The sequence below is a fragment of the Coregonus clupeaformis genome, chromosome 24 (genome assembly GCF_020615455.1).
Source record: "Coregonus clupeaformis isolate EN_2021a chromosome 24, ASM2061545v1, whole genome shotgun sequence".
NCBI classification, from domain to species: Eukaryota; Metazoa; Chordata; class Actinopteri; order Salmoniformes; family Salmonidae; genus Coregonus; species Coregonus clupeaformis.
This window is the reverse complement of record NC_059215.1, coordinates 16,398,659-16,418,068: the sequence shown is the minus strand read 5'-3', so window position 1 is coordinate 16,418,068 and position 19,410 is coordinate 16,398,659. Positions and strand designations below refer to the sequence as shown.

Sequence of the window (19,410 nt, the reverse complement as noted above, 5' to 3'; positions counted from 1 at the left end):
CCCTGACTGGAAACTGTAATATGTGGTAGTTTTACCTAACTTAGTTGAATGCCCTGACTGGAAACTGTGATTATGTGGTGGTTTTACCTACCTTAGTTGAATGCCCTGACTGGAAACTGTAATATGTGGTAGTTTTACCTACCTTAGTTGAATGCCCTGACTGGAAACTGTAATATGTGGTAGTTTTACCTACCTTAGTTGAATGCCCTGACTGGAAACTGTGATATGTGGTTGTTTTACCTACCTTAGTTGAATGCCCTGACTGGAAACTGTGATATGTGGTGGTTTTACCTACCTTAGTTGAATGCCCTGACTGGAAACTGTAATATGTGGTGGTTTACCTACCTTAGTTGAATGCCCTGACTGGAAACTGTAATATGTGGTGGTTTTACCTACCTTAGTTGAATGCCCTGACTGGAAACTGTAATATGTGGTGGTTTTACCTACCTTAGTTGAATGCCCTGACTGGAAACTGTGATATGTGTTGGTTTTACGTACCTTAGTTGAATGCCCTGACTGGAAACTGTAATATGTGGTGGTTTTACCTACCTTAGTTGAATGCCCTGACTGGAAACTGTAATATGTGGTTGTTTTACCTTCCTTAGTTGAATGCCCTGACTGGAAACTGTGATATGTGGTGGTTTTACGTACCTTAGTTGAATGCCCTGACTGGAAACTGTGATATGTGGTGGTTTTACCTACCTTAGTTGAATGCCCTGACTGGAAACTGTGATATGTGGTGGTTTTACGTACCTTAGTTGAATGCCCTGACTGGAAACTGTGATATGTGGTAGTTTTTTCTAACTTAGTTGAATGCCCTGACTGGAAACTGTGATATGTGGTAGTTTTACCTACCTTAGTTGAATGCCCTGACTGGAAACTGTGATATGTGGTAGTTTTACCTACCTTAGTTGAATGCCCTGACTGGAAACTGTGATATGTGGTGGTTTTACCTAACTTAGTTGAATGCCCTGACTGGAAACTGTGATATGTGGTGGTTTTACCTACCTTAGTTGAATGCCCTGACTGGAAACTGTAATATGTGGTAGTTTTACCTACCTTAGTTGAATGCCCTGACTGGAAACTGTGATATGTGGTGGTTTTACCTAACTTAGTTGAATGCCCTGACTGGAAACTGTGATATGTGGTGGTTTTACCTACCTTAGTTGAATGCCCTGACTGGAAACTGTGATATGTGGTAGTTTTACCTACCTTAGTTGAATGCCCTGACTGGAAACTGTGATATGTGGTGGTTTTACCTAACTTAGTTGAATGCCCTGACTGGAAACTGTGATATGTGGTGGTTTTACCTACCTTAGTTGAATGCCCTGACTGGAAACTGTGATATGTGGTGGTTTTACCTACCTTAGTTGAATGCCCTGACTGGAAACTGTGATATGTGGTGGTTTTACCTAACTTAGTTGAATGCCCTGACTGGAAACTGTAATATGTGGTTGTTTTACCTACCTTAGTTGAATGCCCTGACTGGAAACTGTAATATGTGGTTGTTTTACCTACCTTAGTTGAATGCCCTGACTGGAAACTGTGATATGTGGTGGTTTTACCTACCTTAGTTGAATGCCCTGACTGGAAACTGTGATATGTGGTAGTTTTACCTAACTTAGTTGAATGCCCTGACTGGAAACTGTAATATGTGGTTGTTTTACCTACCTTAGTTGAATGCCCTGACTGGAAGCTGTAATATGTGGTGGTTTTACCTAACTTAGTTGAATGCCCTGACTGGAAACTGTAATATGTGGTTGTTTTACCTACCTTAGTTGAATGCCCTGACTGGAAACTGTAATATGTGGTGGTTTTACCTAACTTAGTTGAATGCCCTGACTGGAAACTGTAATATGTGGTTGTTTTACCTACCTTAGTTGAATGCCCTGACTGGAAACTGTGATATGTGGTTGTTTTACCTAACTTAGTTGAATGCCCTGACTGGAAACTGTAATATGTGGTAGTTTTACCTACCTTAGTTGAATGCCCTGACTGGAAACTGTAATATGTGGTGGTTTTACCTACCTTAGTTGAATGCCCTGACTGGAAACTGTAATATGTGGTAGTTTTACCTACCTTAGTTGAATGCCCTGACTGGAAACTGTAATATGTGGTAGTTTTACCTACCTTAGTTGAATGCCCTGACTGGAAACTGTGATATGTGGTGGTTTTACCTACCTTAGTTGAATGCCCTGACTGGAAACTGTAATATGTGGTGGTTTTACCTAACTTAGTTGAATGCCCTGACTGGAAACTGTAATATGTGGTAGTTTTACCTACCTTAGTTGAATGCCCTGACTGGAAACTGTAATATGTGGTAGTTTTACCTACCTTAGTTGAATGCCCTGACTGGAAACTGTAATATGTGGTAGTTTTACCTAACTTAGTTGAATGCCCTGACTGGAAACTGTGATTATGTGGTGGTTTTACCTACCTTAGTTGAATGCCCTGACTGGAAACTGTAATATGTGGTAGTTTTACCTACCTTAGTTGAATGCCCTGACTGGAAACTGTAATATGTTGTAGTTTTACCTACCTTAGTTGAATGCCCTGACTGGAAACTGTGATATGTGGTTGTTTTACCTACCTTAGTTGAATGCTCTGACTGGAAACTGTGATATGTGGTGGTTTTACCTACCTTAGTTGAATGCCCTGACTGGAAACTGTAATATGTGGTGGTTTTACCTACCTTAGTTGAATGCCCTGACTGGAAACTGTAATATGTGGTGGTTTTACCTACCTTAGTTGAATGCCCTGACTGGAAACTGTATATGTGGTGGTTTTACCTACCTTAGTTGAATGCCCTGACTGGAAACTGTGATATGTGTTGGTTTTACGTACCTTAGTTGAATGCCCTGACTGGAAACTGTAATATGTGGTGGTTTTACCTACCTTAGTTGAATGCCCTGACTGGAAACTGTAATATGTGGTTGTTTTACCTTCCTTAGTTGAATGCCCTGACTGGAAACTGTGATATGTGGTGGTTTTACGTACCTTAGTTGAATGCCCTGACTGGAAACTGTGATATGTGGTGGTTTTACCTACCTTAGTTGAATGCCCTGACTGGAAACTGTGATATGTGGTGGTTTTACGTACCTTAGTTGAATGCCCTGACTGGAAACTGTGATATGTGGTAGTTTTATCTAACTTAGTTGAATGCCCTGACTGGAAACTGTGATATGTGGTAGTTTTACCTACCTTAGTTGAATGCCCTGACTGGAAACTGTGATATGTGGTAGTTTTACCTACCTTAGTTGAATGCCCTGACTGGAAACTGTGATATGTGGTGGTTTTACCTAACTTAGTTGAATGCCCTGACTGGAAACTGTGATATGTGGTGGTTTTACCTACCTTAGTTGAATGCCCTGACTGGAAACTGTAATATGTGGTAGTTTTACCTACCTTAGTTGAATGCCCTGACTGGAAACTGTGATATGTGGTGGTTTTACCTAACTTAGTTGAATGCCCTGACTGGAAACTGTGATATGTGGTGGTTTTACCTACCTTAGTTGAATGCCCTGACTGGAAACTGTGATATGTGGTAGTTTTACCTACCTTAGTTGAATGCCCTGACTGGAAACTGTAATATGTGGTGGTTTTACCTACCTTAGTTGAATGCCCTGACTGGAAACTGTAATATGTGGTTGTTTTACCTTCCTTAGTTGAATGCCCTGACTGGAAACTGTAATATGTGGTGGTTTTACCTAACTTAGTTGAATGCCCTGACTGGAAACTGTAATATGTGGTGGTTTTACCTACCTTAGTTGAATGCCCTGACTGGAAACTGTGATATGTGGTGGTTTTACCTAACTTAGTTGAATGCCCTGACTGGAAACTGTGATATGTGGTGGTTTTACCTACCTTAGTTGAATGCCCTGACTGGAAACTGTAATATGTGGTTGTTTTACCTTCCTTAGTTGAATGCCCTGACTGGAAACTGTGATATGTGGTGGTTTTACGTACCTTAGTTGAATGCCCTGACTGGAAACTGTGATATGTGGTGGTTTTACCTAACTTAGTTGAATGCCCTGACTGGAAACTGTGATATGTGGTGGTTTTACCTACCTTAGTTGAATGCCCTGACTGGAAACTGTGATATGTGGTGGTTTTACCTACCTTAGTTGAATGCCCTGACTGGAAACTGTGATATGTGGTGGTTTTACCTAACTTAGTTGAATGCCCTGACTGGAAACTGTAATATGTGGTTGTTTTACCTACCTTAGTTGAATGCCCTGACTGGAAACTGTAATATGTGGTTGTTTTACCTACCTTAGTTGAATGCCCTGACTGGAAACTGTGATATGTGGTGGTTTTACCTACCTTAGTTGAATGCCCTGACTGGAAACTGTGATATGTGGTAGTTTTACCTAACTTAGTTGAATGCCCTGACTGGAAACTGTAATATGTGGTTGTTTTACCTACCTTAGTTGAATGCCCTGACTGGAAACTGTAATATGTGGTTGTTTTACCTACCTTAGTTGAATGCCCTGACTGGAAACTGTAATATGTGGTGGTTTTACCTAACTTAGTTGAATGCCCTGACTGGAAACTGTAATATGTGGTTGTTTTACCTACCTTAGTTGAATGCCCTGACTGGAAACTGTAATATGTGGTGGTTTTACCTAACTTAGTTGAATGCCCTGACTGGAAACTGTAATATGTGGTTGTTTTACCTACCTTAGTTGAATGCCCTGACTGGAAACTGTGATATGTGGTTGTTTTACCTAACTTAGTTGAATGCCCTGACTGGAAACTGTAATATGTGGTAGTTTTACCTACCTTAGTTGAATGCCCTGACTGGAAACTGTAATATGTGGTGGTTTTACCTACCTTAGTTGAATGCCCTGACTGGAAACTGTAATATGTGGTAGTTTTACCTACCTTAGTTGAATGCCCTGACTGGAAACTGTAATATGTGGTAGTTTTACCTACCTTAGTTGAATGCCCTGACTGGAAACTGTAATATGTGGTGGTTTTACCTACCTTAGTTGAATGCCCTGACTGGAAACTGTAATATGTGGTAGTTTTACCTACCTTAGTTGAATGCCCTGACTGGAAACTGTAATATGTGGTAGTTTTACCTACCTTAGTTGAATGCCCTGACTGGAAACTGTGATATGTGGTGGTTTTACCTACCTTAGTTGAATGCCCTGACTGGAAACTGTAATATGTGGTGGTTTTTACCTAACTTAGTTGAATGCCCTGACTGGAAACTGTAATATGTGGTAGTTTTACCTACCTTAGTTGAATGCCCTGACTGGAAACTGTAATATGTGGTAGTTTTACCTACCTTAGTTGAATGCCCTGACTGGAAACTGTAATATGTGGTGGTTTTACCTAACTTAGTTGAATGCCCTGACTGGAAACTGTGATTATGTGGTGGTTTTACCTACCTTAGTTGAATGCCCTGACTGGAAACTGTAATATGTGGTAGTTTTACCTACCTTAGTTGAATGCCCTGACTGGAAACTGTAATATGTGGTAGTTTTACCTACCTTAGTTGAATGCCCTGACTGGAAACTGTGATATGTGGTTGTTTTACCTACCTTAGTTGAATGCCCTGACTGGAAACTGTGATATGTGGTGGTTTTACCTACCTTAGTTGAATGCCCTGACTGGAAACTGTAATATGTGGTTGTTTTACCTACCTTAGTTGAATGCCCTGACTGGAAACTGTAATATGTGGTGGTTTTACCTACCTTAGTTGAATGCCCTGACTGGAAACTGTAATATGTGGTGGTTTTACCTACCTTAGTTGAATGCCCTGACTGGAAACTGTGATATGTGTTGGTTTTACGTACCTTAGTTGAATGCCCTGACTGGAAACTGTAATATGTGGTGGTTTTACCTACCTTAGTTGAATGCCCTGACTGGAAACTGTAATATGTGGTTGTTTTACCTTCCTTAGTTGAATGCCCTGACTGGAAACTGTGATATGTGGTGGTTTTACGTACCTTAGTTGAATGCCCTGACTGGAAACTGTGATATGTGGTGGTTTTACCTACCTTAGTTGAATGCCCTGACTGGAAACTGTGATATGTGGTGGTTTTACGTACCTTAGTTGAATGCCCTGACTGGAAACTGTGATATGTGGTAGTTTTATCTAACTTAGTTGAATGCCCTGACTGGAAACTGTGATATGTGGTAGTTTTACCTACCTTAGTTGAATGCCCTGACTGGAAACTGTGATATGTGGTAGTTTTACCTACCTTAGTTGAATGCCCTGACTGGAAACTGTGATATGTGGTGGTTTTTACCTAACTTAGTTGAATGCCCTGACTGGAAACTGTGATATGTGGTGGTTTTACCTACCTTAGTTGAATGCCCTGACTGGAAACTGTAATATGTGGTAGTTTTACCTACCTTAGTTGAATGCCCTGACTGGAAACTGTGATATGTGGTGGTTTTACCTAACTTAGTTGAATGCCCTGACTGGAAACTGTGATATGTGGTGGTTTTACCTACCTTAGTTGAATGCCCTGACTGGAAACTGTGATATGTGGTAGTTTTACCTACCTTAGTTGAATGCCCTGACTGGAAACTGTAATATGTGGTGGTTTTACCTACCTTAGTTGAATGCCCTGACTGGAAACTGTAATATGTGGTTGTTTTACCTTCCTTAGTTGAATGCCCTGACTGGAAACTGTAATATGTGGTGGTTTTTACCTAACTTAGTTGAATGCCCTGACTGGAAACTGTAATATGTGGTGGTTTTACCTACCTTAGTTGAATGCCCTGACTGGAAACTGTAATATGTGGTTGTTTTACCTTCCTTAGTTGAATGCCCTGACTGGAAACTGTGATATGTGGTGGTTTTACGTACCTTAGTTGAATGCCCTGACTGGAAACTGTGATATGTGGTGGTTTTACCTAACTTAGTTGAATGCCCTGACTGGAAACTGTAATATGTGGTTGTTTTACCTACCTTAGTTGAATGCCCTGACTGGAAACTGTAATATGTGGTTGTTTTACCTACCTTAGTTGAATGCCCTGACTGGAAACTGTGATATGTGGTGGTTTTACCTACCTTAGTTGAATGCCCTGACTGGAAACTGTGATATGTGGTAGTTTTACCTAACTTAGTTGAATGCCCTGACTGGAAACTGTAATATGTGGTTGTTTTACCTACCTTAGTTGAATGCCCTGACTGGAAACTGTGATATGTGGTAGTTTTACCTAACTTAGTTGAATGCCCTGACTGGAAACTGTAATATGTGGTGGTTTTACCTACCTTAGTTGAATGCCCTGACTGGAAACTGTGATATGTGGTAGTTTTACCTAACTTAGTTGAATGCCCTGACTGGAAACTGTGATATGTGGTGGTTTTACCTACCTTAGTTGAATGCCCTGACTGGAAACTGTGATATGTGGTGGTTTTACCTACCTTAGTTGAATGCCCTGACTGGAAACTGTGATATGTGGTAGTTTTACCTAACTTAGTTGAATGCCCTGACTGGAAACTGTAATATGTGGTGGTTTTACCTACCTTAGTTGAATGCCCTGACTGGAAACTGTGATATGTGGTGGTTTTACCTACCTTAGTTGAATGCCCTGACTGGAAACTGTGATATGTGGTAGTTTTACCTACCTTAGTTGAATGCCCTGACTGGAAACTGTAATATGTGGTTGTTTTACCTACCTTAGTTGAATGCCCTGACTGGAAACTGTGATATGTGGTAGTTTTACCTACCTTAGTTGAATGCCCTGACTGGAAACTGTAATATGTGGTGGTTTTACCTAACTTAGTTGAATGCCCTGACTGGAAACTGTAATATGTGGTTGTTTTACCTACCTTAGTTGAATGCCCTGACTGGAAACTGTAATATGTGGTGGTTTTACCTAACTTAGTTGAATGCCCTGACTGGAAACTGTAATATGTGGTTGTTTTACCTACCTTAGTTGAATGCCCTGACTGGAAACTGTGATATGTGGTAGTTTTACCTACCTTAGTTGAATGCCCTGACTGGAAACTGTGATATGTGGTGGTTTTACCTACCTTAGTTGAATGCCCTGACTGGAAACTGTGATATGTGGTGGTTTTACCTACCTTAGTTGAATGCCCTGACTGGAAACTGTGATATGTGGTAGTTTTACCTAACTTAGTTGAATGCCCTGACTGGAAACTGTAATATGTGGTGGTTTTACCTACCTTAGTTGAATGCCCTGACTGGAAACTGTGATATGTGGTGGTTTTACCTACCTTAGTTGAATGCCCTGACTGGAAACTGTGATATGTGGTAGTTTTACCTACCTTAGTTGAATGCCCTGACTGGAAACTGTAATATGTGGTTGTTTTACCTACCTTAGTTGAATGCCCTGACTGGAAACTGTGATATGTGGTAGTTTTACCTACCTTAGTTGAATGCCCTGACTGGAAACTGTGATATGTGGTGGTTTTACCTACCTTAGTTGAATGCCCTGACTGGAAACTGTGATATGTGGTGGTTTTACCTACCTTAGTTGAATGCCCTGACTGGAAACTGTGATATGTGGTAGTTTTACCTAACTTAGTTGAATGCCCTGACTGGAAACTGTAATATGTGGTGGTTTTACCTACCTTAGTTGAATGCCCTGACTGGAAACTGTGATATGTGGTGGTTTTACCTACCTTAGTTGAATGCCCTGACTGGAAACTGTGATATGTGGTAGTTTTACCTACCTTAGTTGAATGCCCTGACTGGAAACTGTAATATTTGGTTGTTTTACCTACCTTAGTTGAATGCCCTGACTGGAAACTGTGATATGTGGTAGTTTTACCTACCTTAGTTGAATGCCCTGACTGGAAACTGTGATATGTGGTGGTTTTACCTACCTTAGTTGAATGCCCTGACTGGAAACTGTGATATGTGGTTGTTTTACCTACCTTAGTTGAATGCCCTGACTGGAAACTGTGATATGTGGTTGTTTTACCTTCCTTAGTTGAATGCCCTGACTGGAAACTGTAATATGTGGTTGTTTTACCTACCTTAGTTGAATGCCCTGACTGGAAACTGTAATATTTGGTTGTTTTACCTTCCTTAGTTGAATGCCCTGACTGGAAACTGTGATATGTGGTAGTTTTACCTACCTTAGTTGAATGCCCTGACTGGAAACTGTAATATGTGGTAGTTTTACCTACCTTAGTTGAATGCCCTGACTGGAAACTGTAATATGTGGTAGTTTTACCTAACTCAGTTGAATGCCCTGACTGGAAACTGTGATATGTGGTTGTTTTACCTACCTTAGTTGAATGCCCTGACTGGAAACTGTAATATGTGGTGGTTTTACCTACCTTAGTTGAATGCCCTGACTGGAAACTGTGATATGTGGTAGTTTTACCTACCTTAGTTGAATGCCCTGACTGGAAACTGTGATATGTGGTGGTTTTACCTACCTTAGTTGAATGCCCTGACTGGAAACTGTGATACAGTGAGGGAAAAAAGTATTTGATCCCCTGCTGATTTTGTACGTTTTCCCACTGACAAAGACATGATCAGTCTATAATTTTAATGGTATGTTTATTTGAACAGTGAGAGACAGAATAACAACAAAAAAATCCAGAAAAACTTATGTCAAAAATGTTATAAATTGATTTGCATTTTAATGAGGGAAATAAGTATTTGACCCCTCTGCAAAACATGACTTAGTACTTGGTGGCAAAACCCTTGTTGGCAATCACACAGGTCAGACGTTTCTTGTAGTTGACCACCAGGTTTGCACACATCTCAGGAGGGATTTTGTCCCACTCCTCTTTGCAGATCTTCTCCAAGTCATTAAGGTTTCGAGCCTGACGTTTGGCAACTCGAACCTTCAACTCCCTCCACAGATTTTCTATGGGATTAAGGTCTGGAGACTGGCTAGGCCACTCCAGGACCTTAATGTGCTTCTTCTTGAGCCACTCCTTTGTTGCCTTTGCCGTGTGTTTTGGGTCATTGTCATGCTGGAATACCCATCCCTGGCTGAGGGAAGGAGGTTCTCACCCAAGATTTGACGGTACATGGCCCCGTCCATCGTCCCTTTGGTGCGGTGAAGTTGTCCTGTTCCCTTAGCAGAAAAACACCCCCAAAGCATAATGTTTCCACCTCCATGTTTGACGGTGGGGATGGTGTTCTTGGGGTCATAGGCAGCATTACTCCTCCTCCAAACACGGCGAGTTGAGTTGATGCCAAAGAGCTCGATTTTGGTCTCATCTGACCACAACACTTTCACCCAGTTCTCCTCTGAATCATTCAGATGTTCATTGACAAACTTCAGACGGCCCTGTATATGTGCTTTCTTGAGCAGGGGGACCTTGCGGGCACTGCAGGATTTCAGTCCTTCACGGGGTAGTGTGTTACCAATTGTTTTCTTGGTGACTATGGTCCCAGTTGCCTTGAGATCATTGACAAGATCCTCCCGTGTAGTTCTGGGCTGATTCCTCACCGTTCTCATGATCATTGCAACTCCACGTAGGTGAGATCTTGCATGGACCCCCAGGCCGAGGGAGATTGACAGTTCTTTTGTGTTTCTTCCATTTGCGAATAATCGCACCAACTGTTGTCACCTTCTCACCAAGCTGCTTGGCGATGGTCTTGTAGCCTATTCCAGCCTTGTGTAGGTCTACAATCTTGTCCCTGACATCCTTGGAGAGTACATTGGTCTTGGCCATGGTGGAGAGTTTGGAATCTGATTGATTGATTGCTTCGTGGACAGGTGTCTTTTATACAGGTAACAAACTGGGATTAGGAGCACTCCCTTTAAGAGTGTGCTCCTAATCTCAGCTCATTACCTGGATAAAAGACACCTGGGAGCCAGAAATCTTTCAGATTGAGAGGGGGTCAAATACTTATTTCCCTCATTAAAATGCAAATCAATTTATAACATGAGTTTTTCTGGATTTTTTTGTTGTTATTCTGTCTCTCACTGTTCAAATAAACCTACCATTAAAATTATAGACTGATCATTTCTTTGTCAGTGGGCAAACGTACAAAATCAGCAGGGGATCAAATACTTTTTCCCCCTCACTGTATGTGGTTGTTTTACCTACCTTAGTTGAATGCCCTGACTGGAAACTGTGATATGTGGTGGTTTTACCTAACTTAGTTGAATGCCCTGACTGTAAATCTCTCTGGATGAGTGTGTCTGTTAAATGACAACATTAATGAAACTACAGGAGCCTGGCAGCCAGGGCTAGAGTAGTCCTTCTGCTACTAGGAACGGAGACAGCAGCTGAATGCTCCCATCTAGTGTTGACAACTGGCAATGACAGCCAGATTCTCAGTCCTCATCACACTCCAGAGCCAGATTCTCAGTCCTCATCACACTGCAGAGCCAGATTCTCAGTCCTCATCACACTGCAGAGCCAGATTCTCAGTCCTCATCACACTCCAGAGCCAGATTCTCAGTCCTCATCACACTCCAGAGCCAGATTCTCAGTCCTCATCACACTCCAGAGCCAGATTCTCAGTCCTCATCATACTCCAGAGCCAGATTCTCAGTCCTCATCACATTCCAGAGCCAGATTCTCAGTCCTCATCACACTGCAGAGCCAGATTCTCAGTCCTCATCACACTCCAGAGCCAGATTCTCAGTCCTCATCACACTCCAGAGCCAGATTCTCAGTCCTCATCATACTCCAGAGCCAGATTCTCAGTCCTCATCACATTCCAGAGCCAGATTCTCAGTCCTCATCACACTGCAGAGCCAGATTCTCAGTCCTCATCACACTGCAGAGCCAGATTCTCAGTCCTCATCACACTGCAGAGCCAGATTCTCAGTCCTCATCACACTCCAGAGTAAGGTACAGAGACGGATCATTGAATGAGTCCCTGTTTGAAGACCTGGGGGGACCATAGCTAAACATTTAGATTAAAATGAAAAAAAATGTTTTCTTACTGTGTGTGTGTGTGTCTGTGTGTGTGTGTCTGTGTGTATGCCTGTATGTGTGTGTATGCCTGTGTGTGTGTGTGTCTGTGTGTGTGTGTGTGTGTCTGTGTGTATGCCTGTATGTGTGTGTGTGTGTGTGTGTGTGTGTGTCTGTCTGTGTCTCTGTGTGTCTGTGTGTGTGTGTGTGTGTGTGTCTGTCTGTGTGTGTTTGTGTGTGTGTGTCTGTGTGTCTGTGTGTGTGTGTGTGTGTGTGTGTGTGTGTCTCTGTGTGTGTCTGTGTCTGTGTGTAGCTCCAGACGGGCGGTACAGGGGAACAGGTCTGGTAGATGTACTGAGGGAGCTGCTTCGTGACGAGGGGCCCAGAGCGCTCTATAAAGGATTCAACGCTGTGTTCCTCAGAGCTTTCCCTGCCAACGCGGTAGAAAACCTATTACAACACCTATAGCCACACCACAACACCTATAGCCACACCACCACACCTATACCCACACCACAACACCTATAACCACACCACAACACCTATAGCCACACCACACCACCTATAGCCACACCACAACACCTATAGCCAGACCACAACACCTATAGCAGACCACAACACCGCCACAACAACACCTATAGCCACACCACACCACAACACCTATAGCCACACCACAACACCTATAGCCACACCACAACACCTATAGCCACACCACACCACAACACCTATAGCCACACCACAACACCTATAGCCACACCACAACACCTATAGCCACACCACAACACCTATAGCCACACCACACCACAACACCTATAGCCACACCACAACACCTATAGCCACACCACACCACCTATAGCCACACCACACCACAACACCTATAGCCACACCACAACACCTATAGCCACACCACAACACCTATAGCCACACCACAACACCTATAGCCACACCACAACACCTATAGCCACACCACAACACCTATAGCCACACCACAACACCTATAGCCACACCACACCACAACACCTATAGCCACACCACAACACCTATAGCCACACCACAACACCTATAGCCACACCACACCACCTATAGCCACACCACACCACAACACCTATAGCCACACCACAACACCTATAGCCACACCACAACACCTATAGCCACACCACACCACAACACCTATAGCCACACCACACCACAACACCTATAGCCACACCACACCACAACACCTATAGCCACACCACAACACCTATAGCCACACCACAACACCTATAGCCACACCACAACACCTATAGCCACACCACGCCACACCACACCACAACACCTATAGCCACACCACAACACCTATAGCCACACCACAACACCTATAGCCACATCACACCACAACACCTATAGCCACACCACCACACCTATAGCCACACCACCACACCTATAGCCACACCACAACACCTATAGCCACACCACAACACCTATAGCCACACCACCACACCTATAGCCACACCACAACACCTATAGCCACACCACACCACAACACCTACACAAAAATGTATGCACGCACGACTGTAAGTCGCTTTGGATAAAAGCGTCTGCTAAATGGCATATTATTTATTATTTGTATTTATTTACAACACCTATAGCCACACCACCACACCTATAGCCACACCACCACACCTATAGCCACACCCCGACACCTATAGCCACACCCCGACACCTATAGCCACACCCCGACACCTATAGCCACACCACAACACCTATAGCCACACCACCACACCTATAGCCACACCACAACATCTATAGCCACACCACCACACCTATAGCCACACCACAACACCTATAGCCACACCACAACACCTATAGCCACACCACCACACCTATAGCCACACCACAACACCTATAGCCACACCACCACACCTATAGCCACACCACAACACCTATAGCCAGACCACAACACCTATAGCCACACCACAACACCTATAGCCACACCACAACACCTATAGCCACACCACAACACCTATAACCACACCACCACACCTATAGCCACACCACAACACCTATAGCCACACCACAACACCTATAGCCACACCACAACACCTATAGCCACACCACAACACCTATAGCCACACCACCACACCTATAGCCACAACACAACACCTATAGCCACACCACAACACCTATAGCCACACCACAACACCTATAGCCACACCACAACACCTATAGCCACACCACAACACCTATAGCCACACCCCAACACCTATAGCCACACCACAACACAACACCTATAGCCACACCACAACACCTATAGCCACACCACCACACCTATAGCCACACCACAACACCTATAGCCACACCACACTTATAGCCACACCACACCACAACACCTATAGCCACACCACACCACAACACCTATAGCCACACCACCACACCTATAGCCACACCACAACACCTATAGCCACACCACACACCTATAGCCACACCCCAACACCTATAGCCACACCACAACACCTATAGCCACACCACAACACCTATAGCCACACCACAACACCTATAGCCACACCACAACACCTATAGCCACACCACAGCACCTATAGCCACACCACAGCACCTATAGCCACACCACAACACCTATAGCCACACCACAACACCTATAGCCACACCACCCCACCCATCAGCATCCAGCACCACACCACCCCACCTATCAGCATTTAACACCACACCACCCCACCTATCAGCATCCAGCACCACACCACCCCACCTATCAGCATCCAGCACCACACCCCCCACCTATCAGCATTTAACACCACACCCCCCCACCTATCAGCATTTAACACCACACCACCCCACCTATCAGCATCCAGCACCACACCACCCCACCTATCAGCATTTAACACCACACCACCCCACCTATCAGCATCCAGCACCACACCACCCCACCTATCAGCATCCAGCACAACACCACTCCACCTATCAGCATTTAACACCACCCCACCTATCAGCATTTAACACCACCCCACCTATCAGCATTTAACACCACCCCACCTATCAGCATTTAACACCACACCACCCCACCTATCAGCATCCAGCACCACACCACCCCACCTATCAGCATTTAACACCACACCACCCCACCTATCAGCATTTAACACCACACCACCCCCACCTATCAGCATCCAGCACCACACCCCCCACCTATCAGCATTTAACACCACACCACCCCACCTATCAGCATCCAGCACCACACCACCCCACCTATCAGCATTTAACACCACCCCACCTATCAGCATTTAACACCACACCACCCCACCTATCAGCATTTAACACCACCCCACCTATCAGCATTTAACACCACACCACCCCACCTATCAGCATTTAACACCACACCACCCCACCTATCAGCATCCAGCACCACACCACCCCACCTATCAGCATTTAACACCACACCACCCCACCTATCAGCATTTAACACCACACCACCCCACCTATCAGCATTTAGCCCACACCACCCCACCTATCAGCATTTAACACCACACCACCCCACCTATCAGCATTTAACACCACACCACCCCACCTATCAGCATTTAACACCACACCACCCCACCTATCAGCATTTAACACCACACCACCCCACCTATCAGCATCCAGCACCACACCACCCCACCTATCAGCATTTAACACCACACCACCCCACCTATCAGCATTTAACACCACACCACCCCCACCTATCAGCATCCAGCACCACACCACCCCACCTATCAGCATTTAACACCACACCACCCCACCTATCAGCATTTAACACCACACCACCCCCACCTATCAGCATTTAACACCACACCACCCCACCTATCAGCATTTAACACCACACCACCCCACCTATCAGCATTTAACACCACACCACCCCACCTATCAGCATTTAACACCACACCACCCCACCTATCAGCATCTAACACCACACCACCCCACCTATCAGCATTTAACACCACACCACCCCACCTATCAGCATTTAACACCACACCACCCCACCTATCAGCATCCAGCACCACACCACCCCACCTATCAGCATTTAACACCACACCACCCCACCAATCAGCATTTAACACCACACCGCCCCACCTATCAGCATTTAACACCACACCACCCCACCAATCAGCATTTAACACCACACCCCCCACCTATCAGCATTTAACACCACCCCCACCTATCAGCATCCAGCACCACACCACCCCACCTATCAGCATTTAACACCACACCACCCCACCTATCAGCATTTAACACCACACCACCCCACCTATCAGCATCCAACACCACACCACCCCACCTATCAGCATCCAGCACCACACCACCCCACCTATCAGCATTTAACACCACACCACCCCACCAATCAGCATTTAACACCACACCACCCCACCTATCAGCATTTAACACCACACCACCCCACCAATCAGCATTTAACACCACCCCACCTATCAGCATTTAACACCACCCCACCTATCAGCATCCAGCACCACACCACCCCACCTATCAGCATTTAACACCACACCACCCCACCTATCAGCATTTAACACCACACCACCCCACCTATCAGCATTTAGCACCACACCACCCCACCTATCAGCATCCAGCACCACACCACCCCACCTATCAGCATCCAGCACCACACCACCCCACCTATCAGCATTTAACACCACACCACCCCACCTATCAGCATTTAACACCACACCACCCCACCTATCAGCATTAACACCACACCACCCCACCTATCAGCATCCAGCACCACACCACCCCACCTATCAGCATCCAGCACCACACCACCCCACCTATCAGCATTTAACACCACACCACCCCACCTATCAGCATTTAACACCACACCACCCCACCTATCAGCATTTAACACCACACCGCCCCACCTATCAGCATTTAACACCACCCCACCTATCAGCATTTAACACCACACCACCCCACCTATCAGCATTTAACACCACACCGCCCCACCTATCAGCATCCAGCACCACACCACCCCACCTATCAGCATTTAACACCACCCCACCTATCAGCATTTAACACCACCCCACCTATCAGCATTTAACACCACACCACCCCACCTATCAGCATTTAACACCACACCACCCCACCTATCAGCATTTAACACCACACCACCCCACCTATCAGCATTTAACACCACCCCACCTATCAGCATTTAACACCACCCCACCTATCAGCATTTAACACCACACCGCCCCACCTATCAGCATTTAACACCACACCACCCCACCTATCAGCATCCAGCACCACACCACCCCACCTATCAGCATTTAACACCACACCACCCCACCTATCAGCATCCAGCACCACACCACCCCACCTATCAGCATCCAGCACCACACCACCCCACCTATCAGCATTTAACACCACACCGCCCCACCTATCAGCATTTAACACCACCCCACCTATCAGCATTTAACACCACACCACCCCACCTATCAGCATTTAACACCACACCACCCCACCTATCAGCATCCAGCACCACACCACCCCACCTATCAGCATTTAACACCACACCACCCCACCTATCAGCATTTAACACCACACCACCCCACCTATCAGCATCCAGCACCACACCACCCCACCTATCAGCATTTAACACCACACCACCCCACCTATCAGCATTTAACACCACACCACCCCACCTATCAGCATTTAACACCACACCACCCCACCTATCAGCATTTAACACCACACCACCCCACCTATCAGCATTTAACACCACACCACCCCACCTATCAGCATTTAACACCACACCACCCCACCTATCAGCATCCAGCACCACACCACCCCACCTATCAGCATTTAACACCACACCACCCCACCTATCAGCATCCAGCACCACACCACCCCACCTATCAGCATTTAACACCACACCACCCCACCTATCAGCATCCAGCACCACACCACCCCACCTATCAGCATTTAACACCACACCACCCCACCTATCAGCATTTAACACCACACCACCCCACCTATCAGCATCCAGCACCACACCACCCCACCTATCAGCATTTAACACCACACCACCCCACCTATCAGCATCCAGCACCACACCACCCCACCTATCAGCATTTAACACCACACCACCCCACCTATCAGCATTTAACACCACACCACCCCACCTATCAGCATCCAGCACAACACCACTCCACCTATCAGCATTTAGCACCACACCACCCCACCTATCAGCATTTAACACCACACCACCCCACCAATCAGCACACAGTACCACACCAACCCACCTATCAGCATCCAGAACACAGCATTCTCTTTCTAGGGTTCTTTCTGATCTGATCTCCTCTCTGTCTCCCTCAGGCCTGTTTTCTAGGGTATGAATTGGCGTTAAAGTGTCTAAATTGGCTGGCTCCCACCTGGTGAAGTCTCCTGCTACGACCTGTCATTAAGAGGTTATAACCTGTCATGACCTGTCGTTGGTGGGGTCATAAGATGACGTTGGACAGACGTTGTACACTTCAGGGAGAAAGGAAGGAAAATCAGAGGCCAGTGGATGTTTCTTCTGAGACTGGACTCTTCAGCTGACCTCAAAGTTTCATGTTATGCTTCCCAAATGGGACCCTATTCCCTATATAGTGCACTACTCTTGCCTAGGGCAATATATAGGGAAAGTATTCATCCCCCTTGGCGTTTTTCGTATTTTGTTGCATTACAACGTGTAATTTAAATGGATTTTTATCTGGATTTCATGTAATGGACATACACAAAATAGTCCAAATTGGTGAAGTGAAATGAAAAAAATAACTTGTTTCAAAGAATTCTAAAAAATAAATAACGGAAAAGTGGTGCGTGCATATGTATTCACCCCCTTTGCTATGAAGCCCCTAAATAAGATCTGGTGCAACCAATTACCTTCAGAAGTCACATAATTAGTTAAATAAAGTCCACCTGTGTGCAATCTAAATGTCACATGATCTGTCACATGATCTCAGTACATATACACCTGTTCTGAAAGGCCCCAGAGTCTGCAACACCACTAAGCAAGGGGCACAACCAAGGAAGCGGCACCATGAAGACTAAGGAGCTCTCCAAACAGGTCAGGGACAAAGTTGTGGAGAAGTACAGATCAGGGTTGGGTTATACAAAAATATCTCAAACTTTGAACATCCCACGAAGCACCATTAAATCCATCATTACAAAATGGAAAGAATATGGCACCACAACAAACCTGCCAAGAGAGGGCCACCCACCAAAACTCATGGACCTGGCAAGGAGGGCATTAATCAGAGAGGTGACAAAGAGACCAAAGATAACCCTGAAGGAGCTGCAAAGCTCCACAGCGGAGATTGGAGTATCTGTCCATATGACCACTTTAAGCCGTACACTCCACAGAGCTGGGCTTTACGGAAGAGTGGCCAGAAAAAAGCCATTGCTTAAAGAAAAAAATAAGCAAACACATTTGGTGTTCGACAAAAGGCTTGTGGGACACTCCCCAAACATATGGAAGAAGGTACTCTGGTCATATGAGACTAAAATTGAGCTTTTTGGCCAACAACGAAAACACTATGTCTGGCGCAAACCCAACACCTCTCATCACCCCG

General features: G+C 45.1%; 1 protein-coding gene across 2 annotated transcripts in view; it reads left to right on the top strand.

Annotated features, from left to right (window-relative positions):
* The window catches only part of LOC121587360 (mitochondrial carnitine/acylcarnitine carrier protein-like), a 67,112-nt gene extending 48,621 nt beyond the window's left edge, over positions 1 to 18,491 (top strand). For both annotated transcript variants that reach the window (XM_045207069.1, XM_045207070.1), the window contains 2 exons: positions 12,138 to 12,265; positions 18,170 to 18,491. In XM_045207069.1, the coding sequence (XP_045063004.1) occupies positions 12,138 to 12,265; positions 18,170 to 18,232 (191 nt within the window). In that variant the 3' untranslated portion in view covers positions 18,233 to 18,491. The remainder of the gene's footprint in view (positions 1 to 12,137; positions 12,266 to 18,169) is intronic.
* The last annotated feature ends 919 nt before the right edge of the window (positions 18,492 to 19,410 follow it).